Genomic DNA, 23,447 nt, shown 5'->3' on the forward strand with positions numbered 1-23,447 from the left:
GCTAAACCGATTCGCATCAATTCGCCAATCCACTCAATCCGTATCCGCCGGATTGACGGATAGATGGCGGATTGGAGGTTCTGTGGTCGCAACCGACCCGCGACCACCCCTAACTGCCTCTATGGGTTTTCGGTGTATATGACCAAACTATCTCAATCTATTCTCTCTAAACTTATCTTATATCGGTACTATTCCTATCCATTCTCGAATATACTCATTCCTAGCTCTATCTTTTCTAGTCTTGCTACACATTCACCTTAGCATCTTCATCTCAACAACACTCATCTTATCTACATGTTGTTTCTTAGTTGTCTAACATTTTGACCAATACAACATCGTTGGTCTAATAGTCGTTCTATAGAACTTTCCTTTTAGTCGAGTAGGTACTCGTTTATCGCATAGTACCCCAGACGCACTCCACCATTTAAGTCACCTTGCCTTAATTCTATGGACCACATCTGCTCCAATCTCCCAACCGCTATGATAATCGATTCTAAATAATGAAAATGTTCACTTTTAGGTAGTTCGCTATGATAATCGATTCTAAATAACGAAAATGTTCACTTTTAGGTAGTTCGTAATTCTTAGTTTTTAATCTTTACTTCTCCTTTACTTCCATTGTTACTGTTACTAAAATTACATTCCATGTACTCTGCCTTAGTTTTGTTTATCCTAAATCCTTTAGATTCAAGTGCTTCTCTCCAACTCTCCAACTTAGTGTTAACTTCTTCTCTAGTCTTATCCACTAACACGATATCATCTGCAAAAAGCATACACTATGGCACATCATCCTGAATATTTCTCATCAACTCATCCATAACTAAAGCAAAAAGATATAGACTTAAGGCTGATCCTTAGTGTAACCCTACAGTAATTAGAAATTTACTTGTCTCTCCAGCAGGTAATCTAATAGTGGTCACCGCACCTTCATATATATCTTTAATCACATCAATGTAACCTTTTGTCACCCCTTTCTTTTTTAACACCCACCATATTATATCCCGAGGCACTCTATCATGTGCTTTCTCAAGATCAATAAAAATCATATGAATGTCTGTTTTTTTTTCTCTATACTTTTTTATTACTCTCCTCAAAAGATAGATCGCTTCCATTGTTGACCTACCAGGAATAAACCCAAATTGATTATTTGACACCTCTGTTATATCTCGCAATTAACGTTCCATCACTCTCTCCCACACTTTCATTATATGACACATTAGCTGGATTCCTCTATAATTATTACAGTTTTGGACATCTCCTTTATTCTTATAGATTGGCACTAAAATACTCTTCCTCTATTCCTCTGGCATTCTCCTAGTCAACAAAATCTTGCTAAATAACCTAGTCAACTAAGTAACCCCCTTCTTACTCCAAACATTTCCAAGCTTCAACAGGAATATCCTCAGGTCCTAAAGCCTTATTTGATTTCATCTTCTTAAGTGCAATCTCCACTTCAAAGTTCTTAATCCTACAATAGAACATGTGGTCTTGATTTTCCTTATCATTGCCTACTTCATTTCCTTTTGACCTCTCTCCATGTTCCCCATTTAACAAATTTTCAAAATAGTTTTTTCATATCTCTTTAATCTCTTCATCCTTCACCAGTACCTTAGAGTCCTCACTCTTGATGCACTTAACCTAATTAAAATCTTTTGTTCTTTTCTCTCTTTTCTCTTTTTTTAGCAAGTTTGTATATCCTCTTCTCTCTCTTTTCTTACTATCTAGCCTAGTGTATAGGTCATTATAGGCTTTCAACTTAGTCTCTCTCACTACTTTGTTGACCTTCTTATTAGCCAATCTGTAGCTCTTAAAGTTTTCATCAGTTCCATCATTCTGCCACTTTTTAAAACATTTTTTTTTCGTTTTCACTACCGCTTGAACCTTCTCTCTCCACCACAAAGTTTCCCTAGAGTTGGGTCCCTTTTCTTTTGACTCTCCAAGAATTTCCCTTGAGATTCTCCACATACAATTGCCATCGAGTTCCATAAAGTGTTAGCATCATCTTCCAAGTCCCAAGTACCTTCTTTATCCATTCTATTCTTAAATATTTCTAATTTATCGCCTATTAGGTCCCACCATCTCGTCTTACAACGCCCAGTATCCTTTCTAGCTTGGTATTACCCTTTAAAGTATAAATCTAATACTAAAATCCTGTGTTGAGATGTCAAGCTCTCTCCACGAATTACCTTACAATATTTGGCTCCTAATTGACCCCACTATTAAAGGTCATCAAATGCTCCTCTCTTCTTATGCATAGTATTGGCCACCACCAGGTTAAAAGCTAACGCAAAATCTAAAATACTCTCACCAGCCTTCTTTCTATCACCAAAACCATACACACCATTCACCCTCTCATAACCTAGTTTATCTATTTCTACGTGGCCATTGAAATCACCCCCTATAAATAGGTTTTCTCCTACAGGTATCTCCTGTAACACCTCATCCATTTGGTCCCAAAAATCTCTCTTAGTTTGATCATCTAATTCTACTTGTGGAGCGTATACACTAATAACGTTCATTATATTTTCTCTAACAACTAGTTTAACCAACATAATCCTATCACATTTCCGAATGACCGCCACTACATTTCTTACAAGACTCTTGGCAACTGTTATTTCTACCACATTCCTGTGTCTATCTTTGCTACTATAATACACTTTAAAATCGGTATCTTCTATTTCCCTAGTTTTCTCACCCATCCACTTAGTTTTTTGTACGCAAGTTATACTAATTCTCTTCTTAATCATGACATATACCAATTTCATCGTCTTACCAATTAAAGTTCATACATTCCATGTGACTACCCTAAACCTATAGTCTTGGATTAGCTTCTTTATCCGCGGTCGTCTAAAAAATGCAGAAAACTTTGCCCATTTTTAACCACACCCAAGCATCTATGCGGCACCCCTTGCTCACTTTTCGAAACACCCGGAGGCAAGCACAACGCGTCACTTAAGGGGTTACATAGAACGTAATAATTTTTATTTTTAAAAAAAACTAGTAACGACTTTAGATTGTTGTGGGAATTGAACAATACTTTCTCTAAATCAATTTTGCAGAATAATGATATTAAATAAAACAAATTATGAAAATACGTTTTATACAGTCTGATAAAATTAAATATATGTAACAGAATACTAAAGAAGAAGATGAAGAAGGAGGTTCAAAAAGTAGCCTATGTGATTGAGCGAGACACGTCAAAGAATTTGTCCTAAACTCGTCATGCGCTCCCTCAATCTAAAAGATCACAAACAACTCCAAAATACAACCTAAAAACTCATAGGGATATGACACAATGTATAATTGAACCAAATGAATTTGCCAGGTTTGTATCAATTGCTCATAAATATGGAATATAGAAAATATAGTAGAGAGGCAGAGAGAGAGAATCAAAAAAACGTTGTCTATATTTTTGCTTGAGTTAAAGTCCTATTTATATAGGCTCTTTCATGTCTGTTAAAAGACACCCATTCTTTTTTGAAATCAAATACTTGTTTGAAATTCAAATAAATATGACTATTAAAAGAAATACACAAATAAATAGATATAATAAAAATATAATAAAATAAAACAAAATAAATATAAATATAAGTAAAATTTTACAACTTCTAGAAAATTTCCAACAGTTGTACAACAATTAACCACGACCATAAATTATGTGAACTCAATCATTTCGTAGGTGTGGGATCTCCCGGAAATCCGCTCAATTTGTTCAAACTGTTGACTTGAAACCACAAAACTTGATGATTTTGGGGATAGGGGGCTTGGTGGTAGATTGAAATTAGGCTTGTCAATGGATTGAATTTAATCCGAATCTCACTCAAATCGAATTTGAAAATTCGAATCTATTCACAAAAAATCTAATTTGATAATCCGAATCCGTTTAATCCCTTTATTAAATGGATTGAATATACAAAAATCCAATTCAATCCAATCCAATAATCCGATGTGATTATTTTCAATTTGAATGAAGAAAACCTAAAATGAAAAAAAATATCAGATTATATAAAATTTTAGCTCAATAAATAAATAAATGGATTAGATCGAATTTTCAGATGGCATATCTAAAATCATCAAATTCGGATCCGGGTGTTCTATAATCAGATTTAGGCTAAACAGATTTGGATTGGATTCGGATTTGTCATAATCGGGTCGGATTCAAATTTTGACAAATCCACTCCATTTACAGGCCTAAGTGAAATTGGTGGTAGATTCAAAAAATTTCAATCCACCAACAGTGATTCTGTCACTCAAAACCAAACCAAACCAAACCAAACCAAACCGACCACATACACCCCTTGTGGAGAGGGCACAAGAAGTGAAGCTGAAACCCTTTAAGACTGCATTTATAATGTGGTCTTGGTTTCTTTTCAATCACCCGGCAACAAACAACATGCCAAACTCTCTACAACTTCAAATTTGCTTCAGACGGGCCAAGACCTAACCTGTTAAACCAGTTACAAATATCTATTCTATTATAAAAAGTGAACACTTGTCACAGTTTTTTTGTTTTTTCAAGAAGATCCTCCATGTTCAAATAAATACCACATCTAATATATGTTTAAAACTGTTTGACAATTTTTTTCATCAAATCGTCAAAAACTTTTAATATAAAATTGCAACCACCACCGCTACACGATTTGAAGTACTAAAAATGGATCAGTATCCCCGTAGAATTAGATGCTTTGAACCGAGCGCCCCCCCCCCCCCCCACAAAAAATAATAATAATAATAATAATAATAATAATAATATGAAAAGAGAAAAAGGAAGAAGGAAGAGCAGCTTGAGAGATACTCACCTTAAAATCACTGTGGTATAGGAGTATTTCGTATTTAAAAGTAAAATATAGATCTTTCAGCATTAACCCCCTCGTGTTTTAGTTGATTATTCAAACTGCATACAAGTTGGGTCAAAAAACTTCTACCTCACTCTTTTTTAAGTGTCATTACGCGGAAAGAGAGAGACCGGACCCGCTCGATGCCCCTGAACCCAGTACTTTCCAGATGTATATACCTTAGACATCTGCAATTGAACTTCAAATTGGGCAACATATGGAAGATGGTCTTCTTGTGTGTTTGGTTCCACATCACACTGAATTTTGCTTGGGATGAAATCTTAAGATCCATCCACCCTATCTTGCAGCGGAACTGAATTTGAAATGGAATCAAATAAAGCACAAACCTTTTTCGGCATCTATTCATCGCGCTCACAAATACAACCCGGAAAGGGATTTGCATAGAAACTCTCTTCTTGCTTTGGGAACTCAGTGACTTCCCTTGGATATGGACCTCCAACTCGGTCTGTGTGAAGCTTCTTCACTTTGGAACTAAATTTCTTCCAAGAGATTTTTCCTTCATCAAATTCATCAACAAGTTTAACGAAATTCATCCTGCATTATTAAAAACAAAATAACCATCTGTGATTACATCTCCATGTATGAGGAGATTGAAAAATCTCCTCTTGGAAGTAGAAACATATACCTAACACTGTTACTCAATTAACTGAAAACAGCCAAGTTAGACACGTTTATGAACACTTCTAAGAAGATGGTGTGTAGTGTCCTAACACCGACACCATACAACATGCATCGGACACTTCTTGATACCTATCGGACACATGTTCAAGCATGTCGTACTATTTTTAAAAATTTTCTAGACTCATACACGTTAGACACTTGGAGAATAAATGTGTCTATCATTTAGACACACGAAACACGTTACAAGTATGAATAAAACAATTTAAATCTAATGACAGAAAAAAATCGATTCTCCTCCTTTAGTGTTTAGAAATTAGTGTTGCACATTATTATCTTTGAATTAAATATTCATACACATGACATATGATTTTTATACATAATACAACATACGACAAATATATAAACCAATATATTTTGTCTCCCATGTGTCATGTCTTACATTTTTTGCAATTTTGTGTTGGCATGTTAGTGGTGTTGTGTCATGTGTCTGTGCGTCTTAGGTGATAGTTAAGAGGACGGTAGACAAAAATTACCTATCCGGAACGATAGTTTTCTTGAAATCCTCGAAGCGCCTATGACCTTGAACAGCCTTTGCCATATTCCCATCATAGGTATAAACGAAAACATCACTCTGAAGGGCAACAACATAGTCCAGACCTGCTAGCATGTTCTGGTGATTCTGGAAACGTTTCAATTCGTCCTCGGTTGAAAGAGTCGAATGGGTGAAGATATTTGGGAAGTCTTCGGTGAGATGTTGCATACTTCCATTCCCATAAGCTTCACCGGCTACCAAATAAATCCTAGTGTTGGATGGGAAACCAAGCCCTTTGAGCAAAAGGGAAGTCTCCCTCGGGGTCAATGGACAACCACCAAGCTGCCTCTTGTCTGATCCATTAATCTCCTTTTCCTTCCAATGGCTGACCTCATATCGCATATTACGAAGCTCTTCATCTTCTTCTGCAGTCAAACTATGGCTGCAGCCTGTAAATGCAAGCATATCCTTCTCATACCTACAAGGAGAAGAGATAATGAATTATTAAAATAAATGAGGAACAAAAACACCGCCTTAACGGTCTGTTTGTTTCTGTGGAAATTTTTTTGGAAAGATTACCAATAAATCCTATTTTGCTCTTAAGATTACTATTGAGTCCTATCAAATTTCAATATAGACAACTAAGTCCTATTTGTCATAAAATATTCCCAAAAGGTTCATTTCTCTATAATGATATAACTTATCCTAATTTTACCTCTCATTTAATATGAACAATTTCATAAATATTTTTAATCTAAGTAAAATCATAAATCACAATAATAAAATTACCAAAAAGTTCTATTTTGTTTTAAAAATTACTATTAAGTTATATTAAATTTCAATATTAATAAATAATTCCTATTTCTATTTTATTTTATAAATTGTTATAAAAAATTTCAATTATTCAGAATAACATATTTTATTTTTCTCATTAAAATATGAACCAAAATTCTCATACATAATTTATTTTATATAAAATTTTATAATAAAACTATTTTTAATTGTTGAAATTAAATAAATTTTCATAAACAAAAGTGTAAATATAAGATTCATCAACTATATTGAGAAATATATAAATTTGTCGTAGCATTATTTTCATAACCTTTTGAAATTTTAATAGAATTTAGCCCTTTTAGATTGTTTACACTAAAATAAAATAAAATAAAATAAAAAAATAAAATCATAATTTGAAATAACAAAAAATGTTGCATTGTACACTATAAGCTTCGATCCAATTGTTATTTATGATTTAATAATAATAATAATTTTTACAATTAAAAATTTTAATTTTAATTATAATTAAGTTAAAATTATTTATAAAATTATTATTCATATAAAAACAAAAGAGTAAAACTGGGATAAGATATACAAATATGGAAGAATAAACTTTTTGAGAATGTTTTTTGACTAGTTGTCCATATTGAAACTTAATAGGACTCAATAATAATCTTGAGAGTAAAATAAGACTTATTGGTATTTTTCCCAAACATTTTTTTATGGAAAACTTTGTCCATAAAATTTTAATTTTTTTTTTCCATGTAGAAAATATTTTCCTATCTTTGGTTGCATCTTTGAAACTAATTTACTAAGAAAAATGCTTCATACCACTAATTTAGCATCACTAATGCATCACTAATGACGTGGCATCATGTGGACGCCACTACTGATGTGATAGTTTGGCCTTTGTTTTGTTTTATTTTTTTTTTCTTTACATTGCCACATCATTAGTGGTATTTTTAGAGCTTCAAATTTAGTGCTCTAAATCACCACTCATTTACTAATTATTAACTTATTATATTAGTGGTGGTCTATGAAGTATGGATACTTCGAAAAACATGTCTTACCGGCGTATGATACCTAATTAAATTTCGTATACGTACCAGGTATACGAAACACATACTCAAATTTTTTCTTCTTAATTTTTGACGTACCCAGATATACCTAATATATACCCAAGCCACGCCACGCCACACCATACCTTAGTTAAAATAATATTTTCTTCTACTACAAAAATAAAACTCTTTTCACTAGACTTCTTTTTTATTTTTAGTTTTATGCTTAGCATGATTTTAAAATTAAACTATGGTTTGTAAGTTATTTAATATATTGACATTTAACTTTGATTTAGACCTTTACTTTTGGCATTAAATGTTAATTATAGGTTGAATCTTAACAAATTAAATCATTTAATTAATTTTTGCATTACTCTAAATTAAAAATAAATATTTTTTTACAAACGTACCAAGCCGTACTTGTACCCTATTTTTTTTTTTGAATTTTACCGTATTGACATACCCGTATCGTACCAATACCAGTACTCGTACCCGTATCCGTGCTTCATGGGTGGTGGTGGGATGGTACTACTAGTGGTGGCAGTGGGGTAGAGATGGTGTTGGTGTTAGTGGCATGGTGGAGGTGGTGGTGGGTTTGTTTGTAGGAGTGGTGGTGGTGGGGTAATGATGGTGTTGGTGGGTTGGTGGTAGTGGGGTTGTGGAGGTGGTTTGGTGGGATTGGTGGTATCCGGGTGGTGTTGGTGGGGTGGTGGAGGTGATGGCAGCAGTGGTAGTCTGTATGGTCACATTTGAAGACTTTAGTCTGTAAATTGTTTTCCGCCTTTTAAAAGTGGGAAACATTTCCTACCAAAATAAACTTTTTTAGTTGATGTTCGTTTTCCACTTTCCATTGTACCAAAAGCCAAAAAATACAGAAAATATTTTCCGCCCAAATGAACGGAGCATAAAATCAAACCAGTTCCTTTGAAAACAAAAATGAAAGCAGCCATGATAACCAATGCGCCTCACCCCCAGGAAAACAAAATGAACATTCCAGTCCCAACAACCCTAATAAATATAAATATCCAAACCTACCTGAGATGCAGAGCAAGATAAGGACTTCCATTTTGTCGCATTCTTGAAACCAAGATCTTTCCAAGTTCTTCTATATGGGATGCATATTTTAGTGCCCTGTAGTTTGCACGGCATCTCAGTTTTTGAATGGAATTTCGGATACCATTGTTAGCAAGCCGGGCGTCGGTATGAGTAAAATATAATACTTTGTGCTGCTTCAGAAGTGGGAGGACCTCTGATTTATAATAACTGACCTGAACAAAAGAATAGGAGCTATAGATAAGTGATCATCACAAAAAATAAATGGTTTCAATCCTTCAATGCTGAAGTTTCAAGTACGGCACTACGAGGACTGGACGTGTGGCACATTGAGTGTGTGACCTATGCGTGGAGAGAATTATAACTTATGCCATATATATACTGAGGTGAATCCACATGTCATATTTCTGTTGTAGATATAAAAGGGAATAAGAAATTCATATTAACCTTAGACCAAGATATTGGTGTCTTCTTGAAGGGCTCAATTCCAGCATAGGCTGGTGGTAATGTCTCGACTATGTGGATATCATCCTTGAGTGTCTCAATGAAGTGTTGCCAATCAAACATATCTTTAAAGCCGCTGCAAACAAGAAAATGAATTGAAAATCATTAGAAAAAAGCAAACACATAGTGCCTACTATCAGAAGCATTCAAGCTGCTTTTAAAAAGTATACTAAGACTGTTTGGAGGACCAAGGATTTGAGAGGGAATTTGTGGAGGGATGGGAAAAGAGAAGGGAAAAGTGAATAAAACTTGATCAAAACACAGCCTATAGGGAAAAGTGCTTCTACTTCATACAATTTTCCCTTCTTTGTTCCTTTCCCTTCGCAAATCCCTCATCAAATCCTTGATCAAAACACACCCTAAAGGTGTCAAACAAATTAACCAGAAAAGCATCCCCATTGCTCAGTTGCATTAAAATCATCAAAGATAAAGGCATATTAGGAAAAATATATAACTCATATACTAAAGGTAAGACATCCGTCCATGATGGTTGATGAATGGTGGACGGATGCAGTGTTTATATCCAACAAGATCCCTGTGAGAAATAAGTTCTCTGTTGTATCCAGGGCAACACAGCATGTAATTTTTGACAAAACAGTATTCATAGAGGGAAGAGGAAGAAAAGCGAGCAATGGGATTCAGCCTTTAGTGCAAACAAAGATGCTTTACATAATAATATTGATACAATAATCCAAACCCCAAAAAACAAGAACTAAAAAACAAAACAAAACCAAACCTTTCATCAGCCCAATAGGAAGTGTGATCAAGTGATGGAAGGACAAGTGTTGCCTTCATTATCTTAGCAACAGCAACCATATCACAGATCTGCACTCTAAAATTATTTGTTTATCAGACTATAATTGACATTAAGGATTAAATTGAAGCCAATTAAAATATCAAATAACACAACAACCAGACCCCAAATCTCATCTGATTCAAGCCACCATTAGCATTTATGAGAAGAAAGCCATTTGTCTTTGCATCCAACTCTGTCAATAGCAGTAAAATCAAGTGAATAGAAATTGACATACGCCCACAAACACAAACAAATTAGAGAAAATTTGTTCAATTGTAAAGAATTCTTACTTTTGTGACTTCTTGGAAGGTCAATGCACTGAGTAAAATTTTCACTGTCGGGTCTGGACCAGATGCCTGAATACTAAAGAATTTGATTTCATTAATGGAGAGAGAAAAAACAAAAAAACTTTTTTTTTTTTATCAGAACCTAAACTAGTGAATGTCTTTGCAATATAAATTAGAAACTTACATCAACCATAAATGTCTTTAGAGTTCGCTCCACATCACTCCCTTCAAGACCAACATCACTTTCTCTTCTCTTCCCATATTCGTAATCATGAGAGCTTTGATCCGAAGGATCATGATGAAAGGAAGCATAAGTTATATCCTAATTTGAAGAAGGAAATTAGTTTGATTTGATTAAGCCTAAAAAAACACTAGAAAATAATATCTACTGAATATTCTTCAAACGCTATACATCTTCATGGAATAAATCATATGGTGTAATAGTTGCGGCCAATCAACAACAGTACGCAGTGCATCAGCACAAAAAGGAATCAAATTTCTTGCGATATCCTCATTAAATTAGTGGACTACAAAATTATAGCAATGCTAGAGACCCACAATTTAGACCCTCTAAATTCACCAACAATGATATGGGAAGGGAGTTGGGCCGTATATGATTGAGTGTGTAACAAATAAAAAGTTGATACCAATCATGCCACATAATTGTGGGTCAAATTGTGGGTGTTTTTCTAGGGTCTCAAACATTTTCCCAAAATTATATACAACTATGCTCACAAGTTTTACATGATCTTGCAAATAAAACTGAATAAAGAATCAGATGTTGCTTTGCCAATCAAATTACATTCATCGGATTGCAAAATAAAAGCATTTTTAGTCCAAAGTTTCAGTGTTTATTAATTTGATCAGGTCAGGACTCCCATCATCTCAATATTTTGGCCTGAAGAGAAATTCACCAGCATAATTGAATTCTACGAGTAAAAGCATGAAGTTAACTCAAAACCATGCTCTACTAATTTCTTTTCATTTTCTTCAAAATGCTATTCCACTTATAAGTGCTAACTTTTTAATTGGATTTCACCAACCATAAAAAGGCAACCAATGATCAACCAAAAAAAAAAAGCCCATGTTTCCCTCACTCATTCTACCCAAAGATGCAAAGTAACACACTTTTATTGCATTATTTTCTTAATAAAAGAATAAAAAAATGAAAAACCATAAAACATTGGTTCTAAAACTATTATCCAATTAATTACTTGAAAATTCAATCAGGCACATCTAGATTTATACAAAATGAATCTAACAAATTCTTGAAGCCATACAAAATCCCAAATGCAATTATTTGTCACAATCAACTATGTCCATCACATTCATGTTGATGCAATCATTAAATACAGAATTCAAACAAACTTACGAACATCAGAAGCAAATCGAAATTGACAGTTGGATATTTAGCTTGATTTGGATGTTTGAACTAACCTGATCAGACCCAACACTTTCAATAGCAGATCCAAACCACCCATTAGCACAAATCTTCAAAACACTGAGAAACAAACACACCCCACAAAACATAAAGAACATCCAATGTCCCAATTTCTTTTTCTCTCTCAACCCAAATCCCAATTCTACGCTACCAACAGATCCAAATCCAATAGGCTTCTTCGCATGAACTCTCTGAGTCACATGATAGTGGGACTGCTTCTTTTCAACTACCGACTCGGACCCATCAACAGAAATGGCGCTATTGGCGAGTTCAGATCTGGGTGAGTTGAGTTGGACGTCGATCTCATGGTGATTGTGATTGTTGCCATTGTTGCTGTTGCTGTTGTTGCGCTTGAAAGAGTGAGCTCGGCGAGTCATTGGGCCAGAGAATCGAGGACTGTTGACTCGGTGTGGGACGCCATCTGTGGCGGCGTTGTGGTGGTGTTGATTGAAGCCCATAGCCTGAGGATGAGGATGAGGATGAGGATGATCCTGTGGTGTTGCCTTATTGGGGAATGTGTTGTTCCTTGGATGATAGAAGAATCACCATTAACGGAGGGTATGGTCAGCCACCCAGAACAAAAGGATTGACTTGCCAAACAGACCTTATCTCAAATCCTAGTTGAAAAACAGGCTCCAGGAAGAGGTCACATATACACAGACAGAAGTACACACGTCGGTGTTATGTTACAACCAACTATTTCATCGTTAAAAAAAAATACTAGTATATATAGTATATATTTAATAATAATAATTAATATTCTCACCCTTTAAAAAATGAGACAATTGTTTGACAGTGAGAAAAGGAGAATATAAAATACAATTAAGGGTATAGATTGATTTAAATAAGTTGATTTTTTGACTTTTTATGAAATATGAGTTGAATTTGAAGTGATGTGATAGAGAAGCGATATGACTTAAATAAGATAGTGACTTTTTAACTTTTTAACTTTTTTAAATTATGACAAATAAAGTTTAAATGGTTTACTTTTTTAAAGTTTTGTTTGGCATTGGTTATGATGATCAATTTTTTAATATTACGATTTTTTTAGTTTGGCTTTTTTAATTCTATTTACGGGTTGTTTGGGGTGTCTTAAATAAGTGTATTTTTTGTCTTTTTGAACTAAAAAATTGAGGAAAAAAATATGGATGTTTGGGTTAACTTTTTGATTTTTTATGGAAAAATGTGTACTAAAAAATTATATAAATTAGTGTGTAAGAAAAAATTAGGATTGGGAGTTGTGCAGCCATAATTTTTGACTTTTGATGAATAGTGATAACTTTTTAACTTTTTAACTAGTTTTTTGACTTTTTAATTTTTTGACAACTTGCCAAACTTGGCCTTAGTTTTTATTTTTGAACTTTTTAAATTTTTTATGAGAGAAAAAATATAATGATTATAATTTAAATATGACATTTTATCTTATTAATTTATATAGTTTATTTTGTCTTTTATATTTAGTCCCAAAATATTCATCAAACGAAGATTAAGGGCTGGTTTGGCTTATCCTATATAAGTTAAAAAGTCAAAAAGTTACTCCAAAATCCAAAAAGATATCACTATTTACCAAAAAAAAAAAATTAAAAAATCAATTTTCTTCAAAATCACTATTCACCGAATTGATGTGTGCGGCAGTGGAGGAAAAAGAAATGATTGGGGGTGGTTTTTACACACACCGTTGTTCATCCCATGGAGGTCATCACGGGTCCCGTTTTGATAATCTGAACCGTTTAATGTGTAGAAATCGTCAAGTACTATATGTCTGCAAAAAATCACATTGATCGGATATCGATAACTATATGATCAAATCAGTTATGTACAACAAATGGATGGTGTTATAATTAATGATTGAAAAATAAATAAATATGATCAGATAGCTATCGATATCCGATAAACATGATTTTTTTATAGGTACATAGTGTTCGACGAGTTACACACATTGAACGGTTCAGATTATTAAAATGGGACCCGTGATAACCCCCACGGTCCAAACAAAACTGTCCAGTGCTTTGTACAAAAATTAACCAATAATTTCCAACCCCAATTCACTCAGCCGATTGTACGGCTGGGGCCCACCCCTCTCTAATCATCTCTTACACATTTTTTTTATACAATTTTTTAACACATTTTTCTATAAAAAGTCAAAAAGTTAATCCAAACCTCCATATTTTTTTCTCAACTTTTTTAGTCCAAAAAGACAAAAAGTGCACCTTTTTAAGACACCCCAAACCAGCCCTAAGGCTTTATTTGTTATAACCTAAAAAATAAGTCACTATCATATTTAAGTCATATTATCCTATTTAAGTTATATTACCTCTCTACTACATTATTTCAAATCCAACTCATACACAACCTATATTTAATAAAAAATTAAAAAATATACTTATTTAGATCATCCCAAATCAATCCTAAATTAGAAAGGAAGTGGTATGGTGCCAGACAATCTATCAATTCATGAAATTTTAATATTGAAAGACAAATTTGTCCTTTCTCCACCCCCTCTAACGTAAGCTTCTCTTTTTTCTTGCTTGTGTGCCATATCAATTAATTGATATATTAATTAGTAGAATAATATTATATGTATTAATTAATATATTAATTAATGATGTGACATAATTTTAAAAATTTTACATATTATAATTTGTATAAGAATAATATTATGTATATCAATTAATATACTAATAGATGATGTAACATAATTTTAGAGATTTTGAGTATTTATAATTTGTATAATAGGTGAAGGCCAAATGTACTAATATATATTAAGACATTATTACTGAACTCATCCGTTATACAAATTAAAAATATCCAAAAATTTTAAATTTATATCACATCATCTATTATTACGTTAATTAATATATTAATTTATACATATAGTATTATTTTATTTCTAATCGCCTCACCCAGTTATACCATTGTCCTTCCCTATCTCACTCAGTAACACATGCACACAATCACACGACTAATATTATATATATATATATATATATATGTTGTTGTACGAGTACGAAATAATCTTCTCGTATAATCATGTTGATCAAGTTTGCACTCCTCCAAACGTCGTCGTTTTACTCCCTGAAAACACAAGCGTGAGCTAGCCGGCGGGTGTGTGCTGGATTCCTCTCCGGTGCCTAAATCAGCAAAATAGACAAATAGATAAAAGTTCTGCGTATTCGGGAATCAAAATTGTGTTACTTGTACATAGGTTATGTTGTGAGCTTTTGTAGGTTCCGCGTGGCACAATCTAGTAGGACTCTTATTTCTCCATGTAGAGTCCTCCTAGGAATCACACTCCTGAAAGATAATACTTATCCTCCAACACCCTCCTCACTGCTTAAACCAAGTGAGATGGTTTTACCATGGTTGGATGACAGTACGACTGAGCTAACACTAGCTCCTTATCATACTTAATCCAACACCTTCACATGCAACACATAGCTCGGCTCTCTTTTCACCTGTACCTCGGTTTCGTCTGTTGAAACCGAACTAACCATAGCAAGCTTGGACCGAGCTAACAAGAGCAAGGTCCTAAAAAAAGCCCAAAACATCTCGGCTCCGAATGTTATGACCGGGCTAATTATCACTGCTTTGACCGTGGTGACCGTACCATATATGGACCGAGCTAACTACAAGGTCCTCTTCACTCAGCCCTTTTTACCTTGGCCCATAGAACGGCCCATTACCGCGCCTTGGCCTAGCTCGGCCCTAATGCATATAAAAACTCTCTCTCAATTGCCCCTTAATTCCATCTACATAGCATGATTGGGATTACCTGTTACCAGCCGAGCTAAAACTTTAGCCTTTCAACCTAGCTAAATTGTCGCCGGGCTACCTATTAGTTCGGTCAAAAAATGTCTTTTCAATCGCTACATAACTGAATTGCTTATGATTCTCTTGGACACATGGCTAGCTTTTATTGGTCTAATATAGCTGCCACGCCGCCTTCGTACTTTGCAAAATTTGAACAGTCCCGCCCCAAATTTACGCTCTTCACAAAAAATCCTACTCTTTGAACCAAACATACCACTATTCATCCTCTTCTCTCTACCTTCTGAGCCTCCATTTTTCCAAACGCAGTGCCTGCGAATCTCTTCCTTGCGATCTCGATCTTCATCCTCTCGTCTTCAAATTGTAAGTAACTCAATCCCATTTCCTTTTTGTTTGTCTAGTTTCTGTAGTATGTAGCACATTATTCGTATGTTTCTCAAAACACACTATTTTGGCTTCCATTTTTCGGGGAAATAACCACTAAAAACCATGTAATAGAACCACTAGATTTACGAACAATCTGAGAAACAACGCTTTTGATCCAAAATAATACCCCAATCGAACTAGGATCTTGTTTGTATTAGGTGCGAGCCTAGCCAAACTTGATAACTCTTCTAACAACCGGACTAAAACTTCATGCCATACCTGTAGTTTCAATCGGTCTAAGAACCTTCTGTTTTATTTAGCCGAGCTAGCGAACTATATTAGGTTTGCGCACTACCGAACTAGGAAGCCTTAACCAATGACCGAGCGACAACTTGGGGCCAAACTAGCTCTCTGACTTAGTCAAAATCGAACCAAGAATGCTGCACCCTAAGCTTCAACCAGGCTACGAACCTCTCGTTCCACTTAACCGAGATAAAGTCCATCGCTTCCACCGAGCTAAGAACGGATAGTAGCCCACGTAGCCGAGCTGGGACTCCATTTATTTTGCCTTTGTTTCTTTGAGCACGGTCCAACGATCTGTGCTTAACACTTTTCCTTTTCATTTTGCAGACTGTCTTAGGTTGGCCAGGCACTCCTTTGAATGCTTAACCGAGATACTCAACACCATCTCAACATCGAGATAGCACTTCAGGCTAAATTATATATAATTTAAGTCCACATGGGCAAATATAGATTTTTAGTGAACTTTCCAAGGGCTATTGCCGAGTTCCGAAGGGACTACAACATCCCTAATGATGCTCATGTCAGCTTAGCCGAACTAGACACCATTCCCTAGGAAAAATCGGGCTTCGTCCCTTTCCACGTCATATCCATTGTAGAGGCTGGTCTCCGTTTTCCCGTTCAGCCTCTTCTTTGTGAATTCCTTAGACAAACAAGACTTTGCCCTACCTAGCTTTCCACAAATTCATACAGAATAATAAAATGGCATCGCCGAGCTAAACCGCCGGCTTGGTCTTAACCTCGGTTTAGCCGAGCTATTTCACCAATATTCACTTGGCCAGAACGAAGATGGCTGGGTTTACTATTTAAGAATAAGAAGATGCCGAGAGAAGATAATAAAGAACACCCCGGACAAAGATGTAAATGATGATGATTTTTTCTGGGTCTCGGGCAACTTCGAAGACCAAGAAGCCCAAATACCGGGAGACCAGATTAACTGGAATAAAGGAGTAGCAAGTATATACACCTCGGCTCAATTTTGTGCATTCTTTACTCTGTTGGTCTCATTTTGAATCGTACTAATCATTGTCTTTTTCCTTTATGCAGACTTGAACCATCTAAAGTCCCAGTATAGTTACCTCAATCTTGATGCACTCCGTGCCGCACTAAGATATCGCGATCGAGGTTGGGCCGAGCTACTTAATTTTGAACCAACATACAGATACAGTAGTAGAAAGAAGACTAGGGTAACAGATTTTCTTCTGGAACCCTCTCCAGAACCAAATCCAATACTACCTCAAATCAATTTGATCCCATTAACAGCGGAACAAGAAATGGCCAAGAAGAGAGCAGTTCGGGCCCTCGTCACCGAAACAAATCAAGCCGAGGTACCACAAACCGGCCAAACACAAGAGGCCGTGGTATCCCTTCCAACCACCCAACCTTCATCATCTCGGCCAACCAAGCGCGCTCGGACTTCCACAACCGAGCCACGCCTTGTTGATGAGGATGAAACCGTGCTTCCACAAATGTTATAACGATCCCAGTTTTCCTTTTCTGTATTGGTTGTATTCCGGACCTTGGTTCCATGGAGTTGGTGGTTGTATATCTTCTTGTTATCCTTTAATTCTATTTATTTGAGTTTTAGGAAATGTTGGACTTAGTGGTTACAGGTAGGTTGAATTTTGGTCTCAATTCTTGTTGCCCAGTTTTTTTTGAGTGGTCCGCTCGAGCGTGTCCTTGTGCGCTCGAGCGGAGATTTCATACTTCCAGTATCTGTGCCTCTGCAAAACTTCTGCAGATGCGTTTTTCATGCTCGAGTGGGTTTCGTTACGCTCGAGCCGGTCGCACTCGAGCGGGTCTGTTGGCGCTTGAGCATGGTGTTCATTGTCTGTGAAAATACTGGGAGAGGAGAATCTACGCTCGAGCGAATTGGTTTTCGCACTCGAGCGGATATACTTTATTCTTGTGTCTTGGAGCTCGAACGGGCCTTCTTGCGCTCGAGCGGGTCCAGTTTTTGTGCTTGACGCTCGAGCGTTCTATTATCCGCTCGAGCGGGTCATGCGTATATCAGTTGGCAGCTGGGCATTTTTGAATCACTTTTCACTTTTCTTTTCTCTCTCTTACTTTCCCAAAATATCTTTTGAGAGCTCCTCTCTCTAGGATCTCCCTTCTCTCTTAGGATTGATCTAGTTAGAGTGTTCTCCTATCCTTTGGCCTTTACAAAAAATGTGTTGATCGTTGAGGGCTACGTTTTGATCCGAAAAGTTAGGAGTTTGGAGCACTTTGAGTTTGATCCTCTCCTCCGTTTGAGCCCTAACTTCGAGGTAGGGATATCCTACTCCATCTTATGAGCTTTGTCTTTAAATTTTGGCAATTTGATATGTTGGGGGTTGTTGGGTAATTTTGAGAAGGTTTTGGGGTCTTTATGTAATTTTCAAAAGATGGGGTTTCAAACATATAAACCTTTATGTATGTAATACATTGGAAGATGGACTTGGTGTTGGCTTATTGATGGAAAACGGAACCATAGAGTTGGTATTGCAAAATATGGGAAAAAGCCCTAACTGTTATGATAAATTAATTTGTATAATTAATTTAGGAAAAATGAGAAATTGAATAGGAAATATTCAAATTGGAAAGGCACGGGATCAAAGGGTGTTGTTGGATTAATTTATCGCTTACCTAGATAAAATGTTGATACTTTATCCATTTGGTGCATTTATTTTCTATTTAGAAATAACTGTTTTGGGCTATCGGTGGAGGATAGTCTTGATTGTTGTAGACAATGCATGATGATTAGACAAACTATAACTAATCAATTGGGTATGTTATCAAATGCAGCGGTTGGTATAATACATCAAATTTTTTATTGATTGATTGAACTTGTATATGATAATTGCTTATATACATTGTATTGTGTGGGAGGAGATGGGGGATATACTCTACGGTTTATTGGAAGATGGGGGATGGACCTCTAAACCGAATTTTGTTTGAGAATGATACAGCACTAAAATGTGTATCATTTGTGAAGTATAGAAGTGTTTGTTTGATTTGATATAGCACTAAAATGTATATCATTATCATTTGTGAAGTATGAAAGTGGTTTTATGTGTTATTGATACAGCACCAAACTGTGTATCCATAATGAATTTCGAAAGTATTTTAGTGATGAGTTATAATCTCATTAAATTATTTGGCCAAACTCTGAACCTTGCTTTCAAACTTGATGACGAATAAGGAATGGAATGTGAAATATAGCATGGGTATGATTGTCATGAAACTGTAATATGACATAAGTTGGAATATAAGTGTGGACCATCTATTGAATGTTATTATTTTAGTCATTGTTTATAGTTGGTTTAGTATATTTCTACTGGGCTGTGGCTCACCCTATATGGGATTTCATTTTCAGGTACTGACGGTATGCCATCTCCAAGAACCTAGCTTGGAAGGCTAGAGGCAGACAGACTATTTTGTTGTTTTGTTTTCTTTGGATGTATTTCATGTAAATTCAAGCCAAGGGCTTAATATGTATTTGAGTTAGTGCTCTCATTTTGTAACTAAGTGTTGACTTGGAAAGTTGTAAGTCTATAGGGCAGTTACTTTTGTTGTCAACGTGTAATACATTTCGTAAGGATACTCTGATGATTGTAATATAATATTTTTTTTTCCTGTAACTTGACTGTATGATATTATGGGTTTATTTTGAAAGCGTTACAAATCACTTCGCCAAGCCCAGAGCCTGAGCGTTCTGACCGGGCTAGCTCCTCTGAGTGGGCCCCGAAATTATCATACCGGAACCGAGCTATAAGAGACACAAATTCAGTGGTGGCAGACAAAGACCACACGCTCGCTTTCAACCTGGCTAAAAGCGTGTGCCTGCCTCCTGATATGGAACACCATGACCATCTCACCGAGCTGAAAGCCATCCGCTTGGCAACCAAATCGATGGTGCTGGTGAGTACTTTTTCCTTTGTTTTCCAATTTTGGACATTTGTTTGCTTGGTTTTCACTCAAAATTGCTTACCGCTCTCTTGCAGGCCATGCAGAAAAACCACATTGCACATAAGCGTATGTTGGAACTGCGCAAGATGACAAGGCTGGCCGTGGCTGAGGCCGATAGCCAGATGGCCGAGCTAAACAAAGCCAAACAAAAAATGGCCGAGCTTCAATCAGAAGTTGCCCGACTCACCGGGCTAGTAGATTCAACGAAGGCGGCCAAACAAAAGGCCTTGACTGAGCTGAAGGACCGCTATCTGCATCAGCTGGCTAAGGTTGAGAAGAAGAAGAACGCCGAGATAACCGAGCTTGAGAAGAAGATGGAGGACGCGGAAGACTGCGGTTACGAGGAGGGCGAAGCCACATACATCTTGCAGTGCGAAACTGCCAAAGACATTTTCTTCAAGTGTGGGTGGAAAGCAGCCGTCCTTAAGCTCGGTCAAGGAGAAGAAACCTAGGTATTCCAAAATTCCCCTCCTTACTTCATCCCGGGCTATATGGCGGAGTATGCCAACGCTATTCAGCAAAAATTTCTTCAAGTTGAGGAAGAAGAAGAGTCCCCAGAACCCAATAATGCCCCGGTTGTCGCCAATGATCCCGTTGGCCAGTCAGCTCGGATAGAGCCACCGGTGGAAGACTTGGTTGAAAATGTGATCGAGCTACTTGCTGAAACCGGGCTTCGAGTTGATCTGGATGCAGATCTTGACGACCTTTTTGCTTGATCTTGTATTTTCTTCTTTTTACCCTTAGAAGGAATGTGTAACCAGGCTAAAGTCCCACTACTTGCAGCTTTGACTTGAATTTTAAATGAAATCTTCTTTTGTTTTCCTCAACTGTTTGTCTGGTTTACTCCATGCTTGCATTTATTTTCTACTATGATTTGCGTGAAGTATAATATGTTCTGGCTGAGATACCTATCTCGGTTTTGACCTTGTAATCTATTTGGTCATACCTGCCAACATCTTCAGCCTAGATCCTTATCTCGGCTGAAGAGTACTTAAAGTTAGTTATTCCAGCCAACCTCTCTCCAGCCTAGATCCTTATCTCGACTGAAGAGTATTAAAGTTAGTTATTCCAACCAACCTCTCTTTAGTCTAGATCCTTATCTCGGCTGAAGAGTACTCAAAGTTGGTTTATTCCAGTTAACCACTCTTCAGCCTAGATCCTTATCTCGGCTGAAGAGTACTTAAGTTGGTTATTCCAGCCAACCTCTCTTCAGCCTAGATAAGGCTGAAGAGTACTCAAAGTTGGTTATTCCAGCCAACCACTCTTCAGCCTAGATCGTTATCTCGGCTGAAGAGTACTTAACGTTGGTTATTCCAGCCAACCACTCTTCAGCCTTGATCGTTAACTCGGCTGAAGAGTACTTAAAGTTGGTTATTCCAGCCAACCTCTCTTCGACCTAGATCCTTATTTCAACTGAAGGGTACTCAGAGTTGGTTATTCCAGCCAACCTCTTCAGCCTAGATCCTGATCTCGGCTGAAGAAAGACAAGTGTTGGTTTTTCCAGCCAACCTCTTCAGCTTAAATCCTGATCTCGGCTGAAGAGAGCTCAGTGTTGGTTATTCCTGCCAACCTAGAGCCAAGTGTTTAGTTATTCCTGCCAAACCTCTTCAGCCTAGATCCTGATCTCGACTGAAGAGAGATAAGTGTTAGTTTTTCCAGCCAACCTTTTCAACCTAGATCCTGATCTCTGCTGAAGAGAGCTTAGTGTTGGTTATTCCTGCCAACCTAGAGCCAAGTGTTTGGTTATTCCTGCCAAACCTCTTCAGCCTAGATCCTGATCTCGACTGAAGAGAAGTAAGTGTTGATTTTTCCAGCCAACCTCTTCAACCTAGATCCTGATGTCGGCTGAAGAGAGCTTAGTGTTGGTTATTCCTGCCAACCTAGAGCCAAGTGTTTGGTTATTCCTGCCAAACTTCTTTAGCCTAGATCCTGATCTCGGCTGAAGAGAGCTCAAAGTTGGTTATTTCGGCCGACTTTGATTTCATTGCCCCTAGCTCACTAAAACTACTTTTACAGAAGAAAACAATTATGATGAAAAGGAAACTACTTGTTTTATTGAAAAAAGAAAAACTACAAGTATGTTAAAAGCTAAAAATAAAATAATTTGAGATTAGCAGTGTTCCACAGTCGGGGAATGGCCTTGCTGTCTCTATCTTCCAAGTGGTATACCCCTTTTCCTGCTAATTCAACCACTTTGTAAGGTCCTTCCCAATTAGGTCCTAACTTGCCATCTCCGGGTACCAGGTGTTTCCCATTACTTTGCGCATTACCTAATCTCCAATCTTGAATTGCCTCGGATGTACTGTCTTGTTATATTTTCTGGATAGCTCTTGCTGATGTAAAGCGATGTGGACTAGTGATCTTTCTCTTCTTTCTTCTGCTAGGTCAAGTTCCAAGGTTATGGCTTCTCCATTCAAGTCTAAGTCAAAATTTTCACTTCTAATAGTCGAGAGGCCGACTTCTAGTGGGATTACTGCCTCCATGCCGTAGGCTAAGGAGAATGACGTTTCTCCAGTTGACCGCCGATGTGTGGTACGGTAAGCCCATAAAACATGGGGAAGCTCTTCAGCCCACTTGCCTCTTGCTTTCTCTAACCTTTTCTTCAATCCATCCAAGACGACTTTGTTTGATGCTTCCGCCTGGCCATTTGCTTGGGGGTATGCTGGTGTAGAATTGTAGAATTGTAGAATTCTATCTTGTACTCCTCACAAAAGCCTCTAAAAATTTTGCCATCGAACTGAATGCCATTGTCTGATATTAGAGCCTTGGGTATGCCGAACCGAGTGATGATATTCTGCCAGACGAACTTCTTCATATCATTCTCTTTTATTGAGGTGAGTGCTTCTACTTCCACCCATTTTGTAAAGTAGTCTGTTGCTGCAAGAAAGAACTTTCTATTGCCGGGCGCCGTTGGAAGTGGTCCTACTATGTCCAAGCCCCACATTGCGAAGGGCCATGGGCTAGTTAATGGTAGAAACTCTCTGGCTGGTTGATGTATTTGGTGTACGAAGTTCTGACATTTCTCGCACTTCTTGACATACTTCTCTGAATCTGCTTGCATGTAAGGCCACCAATACCCTTGCGAAATTGCTCTGTAGGCCAATGATCTTCCCCCTTGGTGGCTTCCGCGTACGCCTTCGTGA

General features: G+C 36.7%; 2 protein-coding genes across 2 annotated transcripts; both read right to left on the reverse strand.

Moving 5' to 3' along the window:
- Window positions 1–584: 584 nt before the first annotated feature.
- LOC145805740 (uncharacterized) lies at window positions 585–2,699 on the reverse strand. Its single transcript, XM_082900931.1, has 2 exons — window positions 2,309–2,699; window positions 585–760 (listed from the first exon to the last, which is right to left on the reverse strand). Exons 1-2 carry the CDS (start codon window positions 2,697–2,699, stop codon window positions 585–587), a joined length of 567 nt encoding a protein of 188 aa, XP_082757057.1.
- A 2,093-nt stretch (window positions 2,700–4,792) lies between these two features.
- Window positions 4,793–12,626, reverse strand: LOC114260527 (O-fucosyltransferase family protein). The gene is made up of 9 exons (XM_028200671.2): window positions 11,919–12,626; window positions 10,666–10,803; window positions 10,485–10,557; window positions 10,317–10,387; window positions 10,135–10,223; window positions 9,342–9,474; window positions 8,877–9,109; window positions 6,011–6,487; window positions 4,793–5,390 (listed from the first exon to the last, which is right to left on the reverse strand). Exons 1-9 carry the CDS (start codon window positions 12,378–12,380, stop codon window positions 5,195–5,197), a joined length of 1,872 nt encoding a protein of 623 aa, XP_028056472.2. The 5' UTR covers window positions 12,381–12,626; the 3' UTR covers window positions 4,793–5,194.
- Window positions 12,627–23,447: the final 10,821 nt, after the last annotated feature.

The sequence above is a fragment of the Camellia sinensis genome, chromosome 13, assembly GCF_055761805.1.
Source record: "Camellia sinensis isolate YWXY chromosome 13, ASM5576180v1, whole genome shotgun sequence".
Taxonomy (NCBI): domain Eukaryota; kingdom Viridiplantae; phylum Streptophyta; class Magnoliopsida; order Ericales; family Theaceae; genus Camellia; species Camellia sinensis.

Bases quoted from the DNA above. Each gene is read 5' to 3' on its own strand.
- LOC145805740 (XM_082900931.1), bottom strand. From the start codon at position 2,699: ATGGGTGAGAAAACTAGGGAAATAGAAGATACCGATTTTAAAGTGTAT. The intron at 761-2,308 runs GTGAGAGTATTT...TGCTTTTTGCAG, and splicing joins TGGTGATAGAAAGAAGGCTG to ATGATATCGTGTTAGTGGAT.
- LOC114260527 (XM_028200671.2), bottom strand. From the start codon at position 12,380: ATGGGCTTCAATCAACACCACCACAACGCCGCCACAGATGGCGTCCCA. The intron at 10,388-10,484 runs GTAAGAATTCTT...TGCTATTGACAG, and splicing joins CCTTCCAAGAAGTCACAAAA to AGTTGGATGCAAAGACAAAT. The intron at 10,224-10,316 runs GTCTGGTTGTTG...TTTAGAGTGCAG, and splicing joins TGAATCAGATGAGATTTGGG to ATCTGTGATATGGTTGCTGT.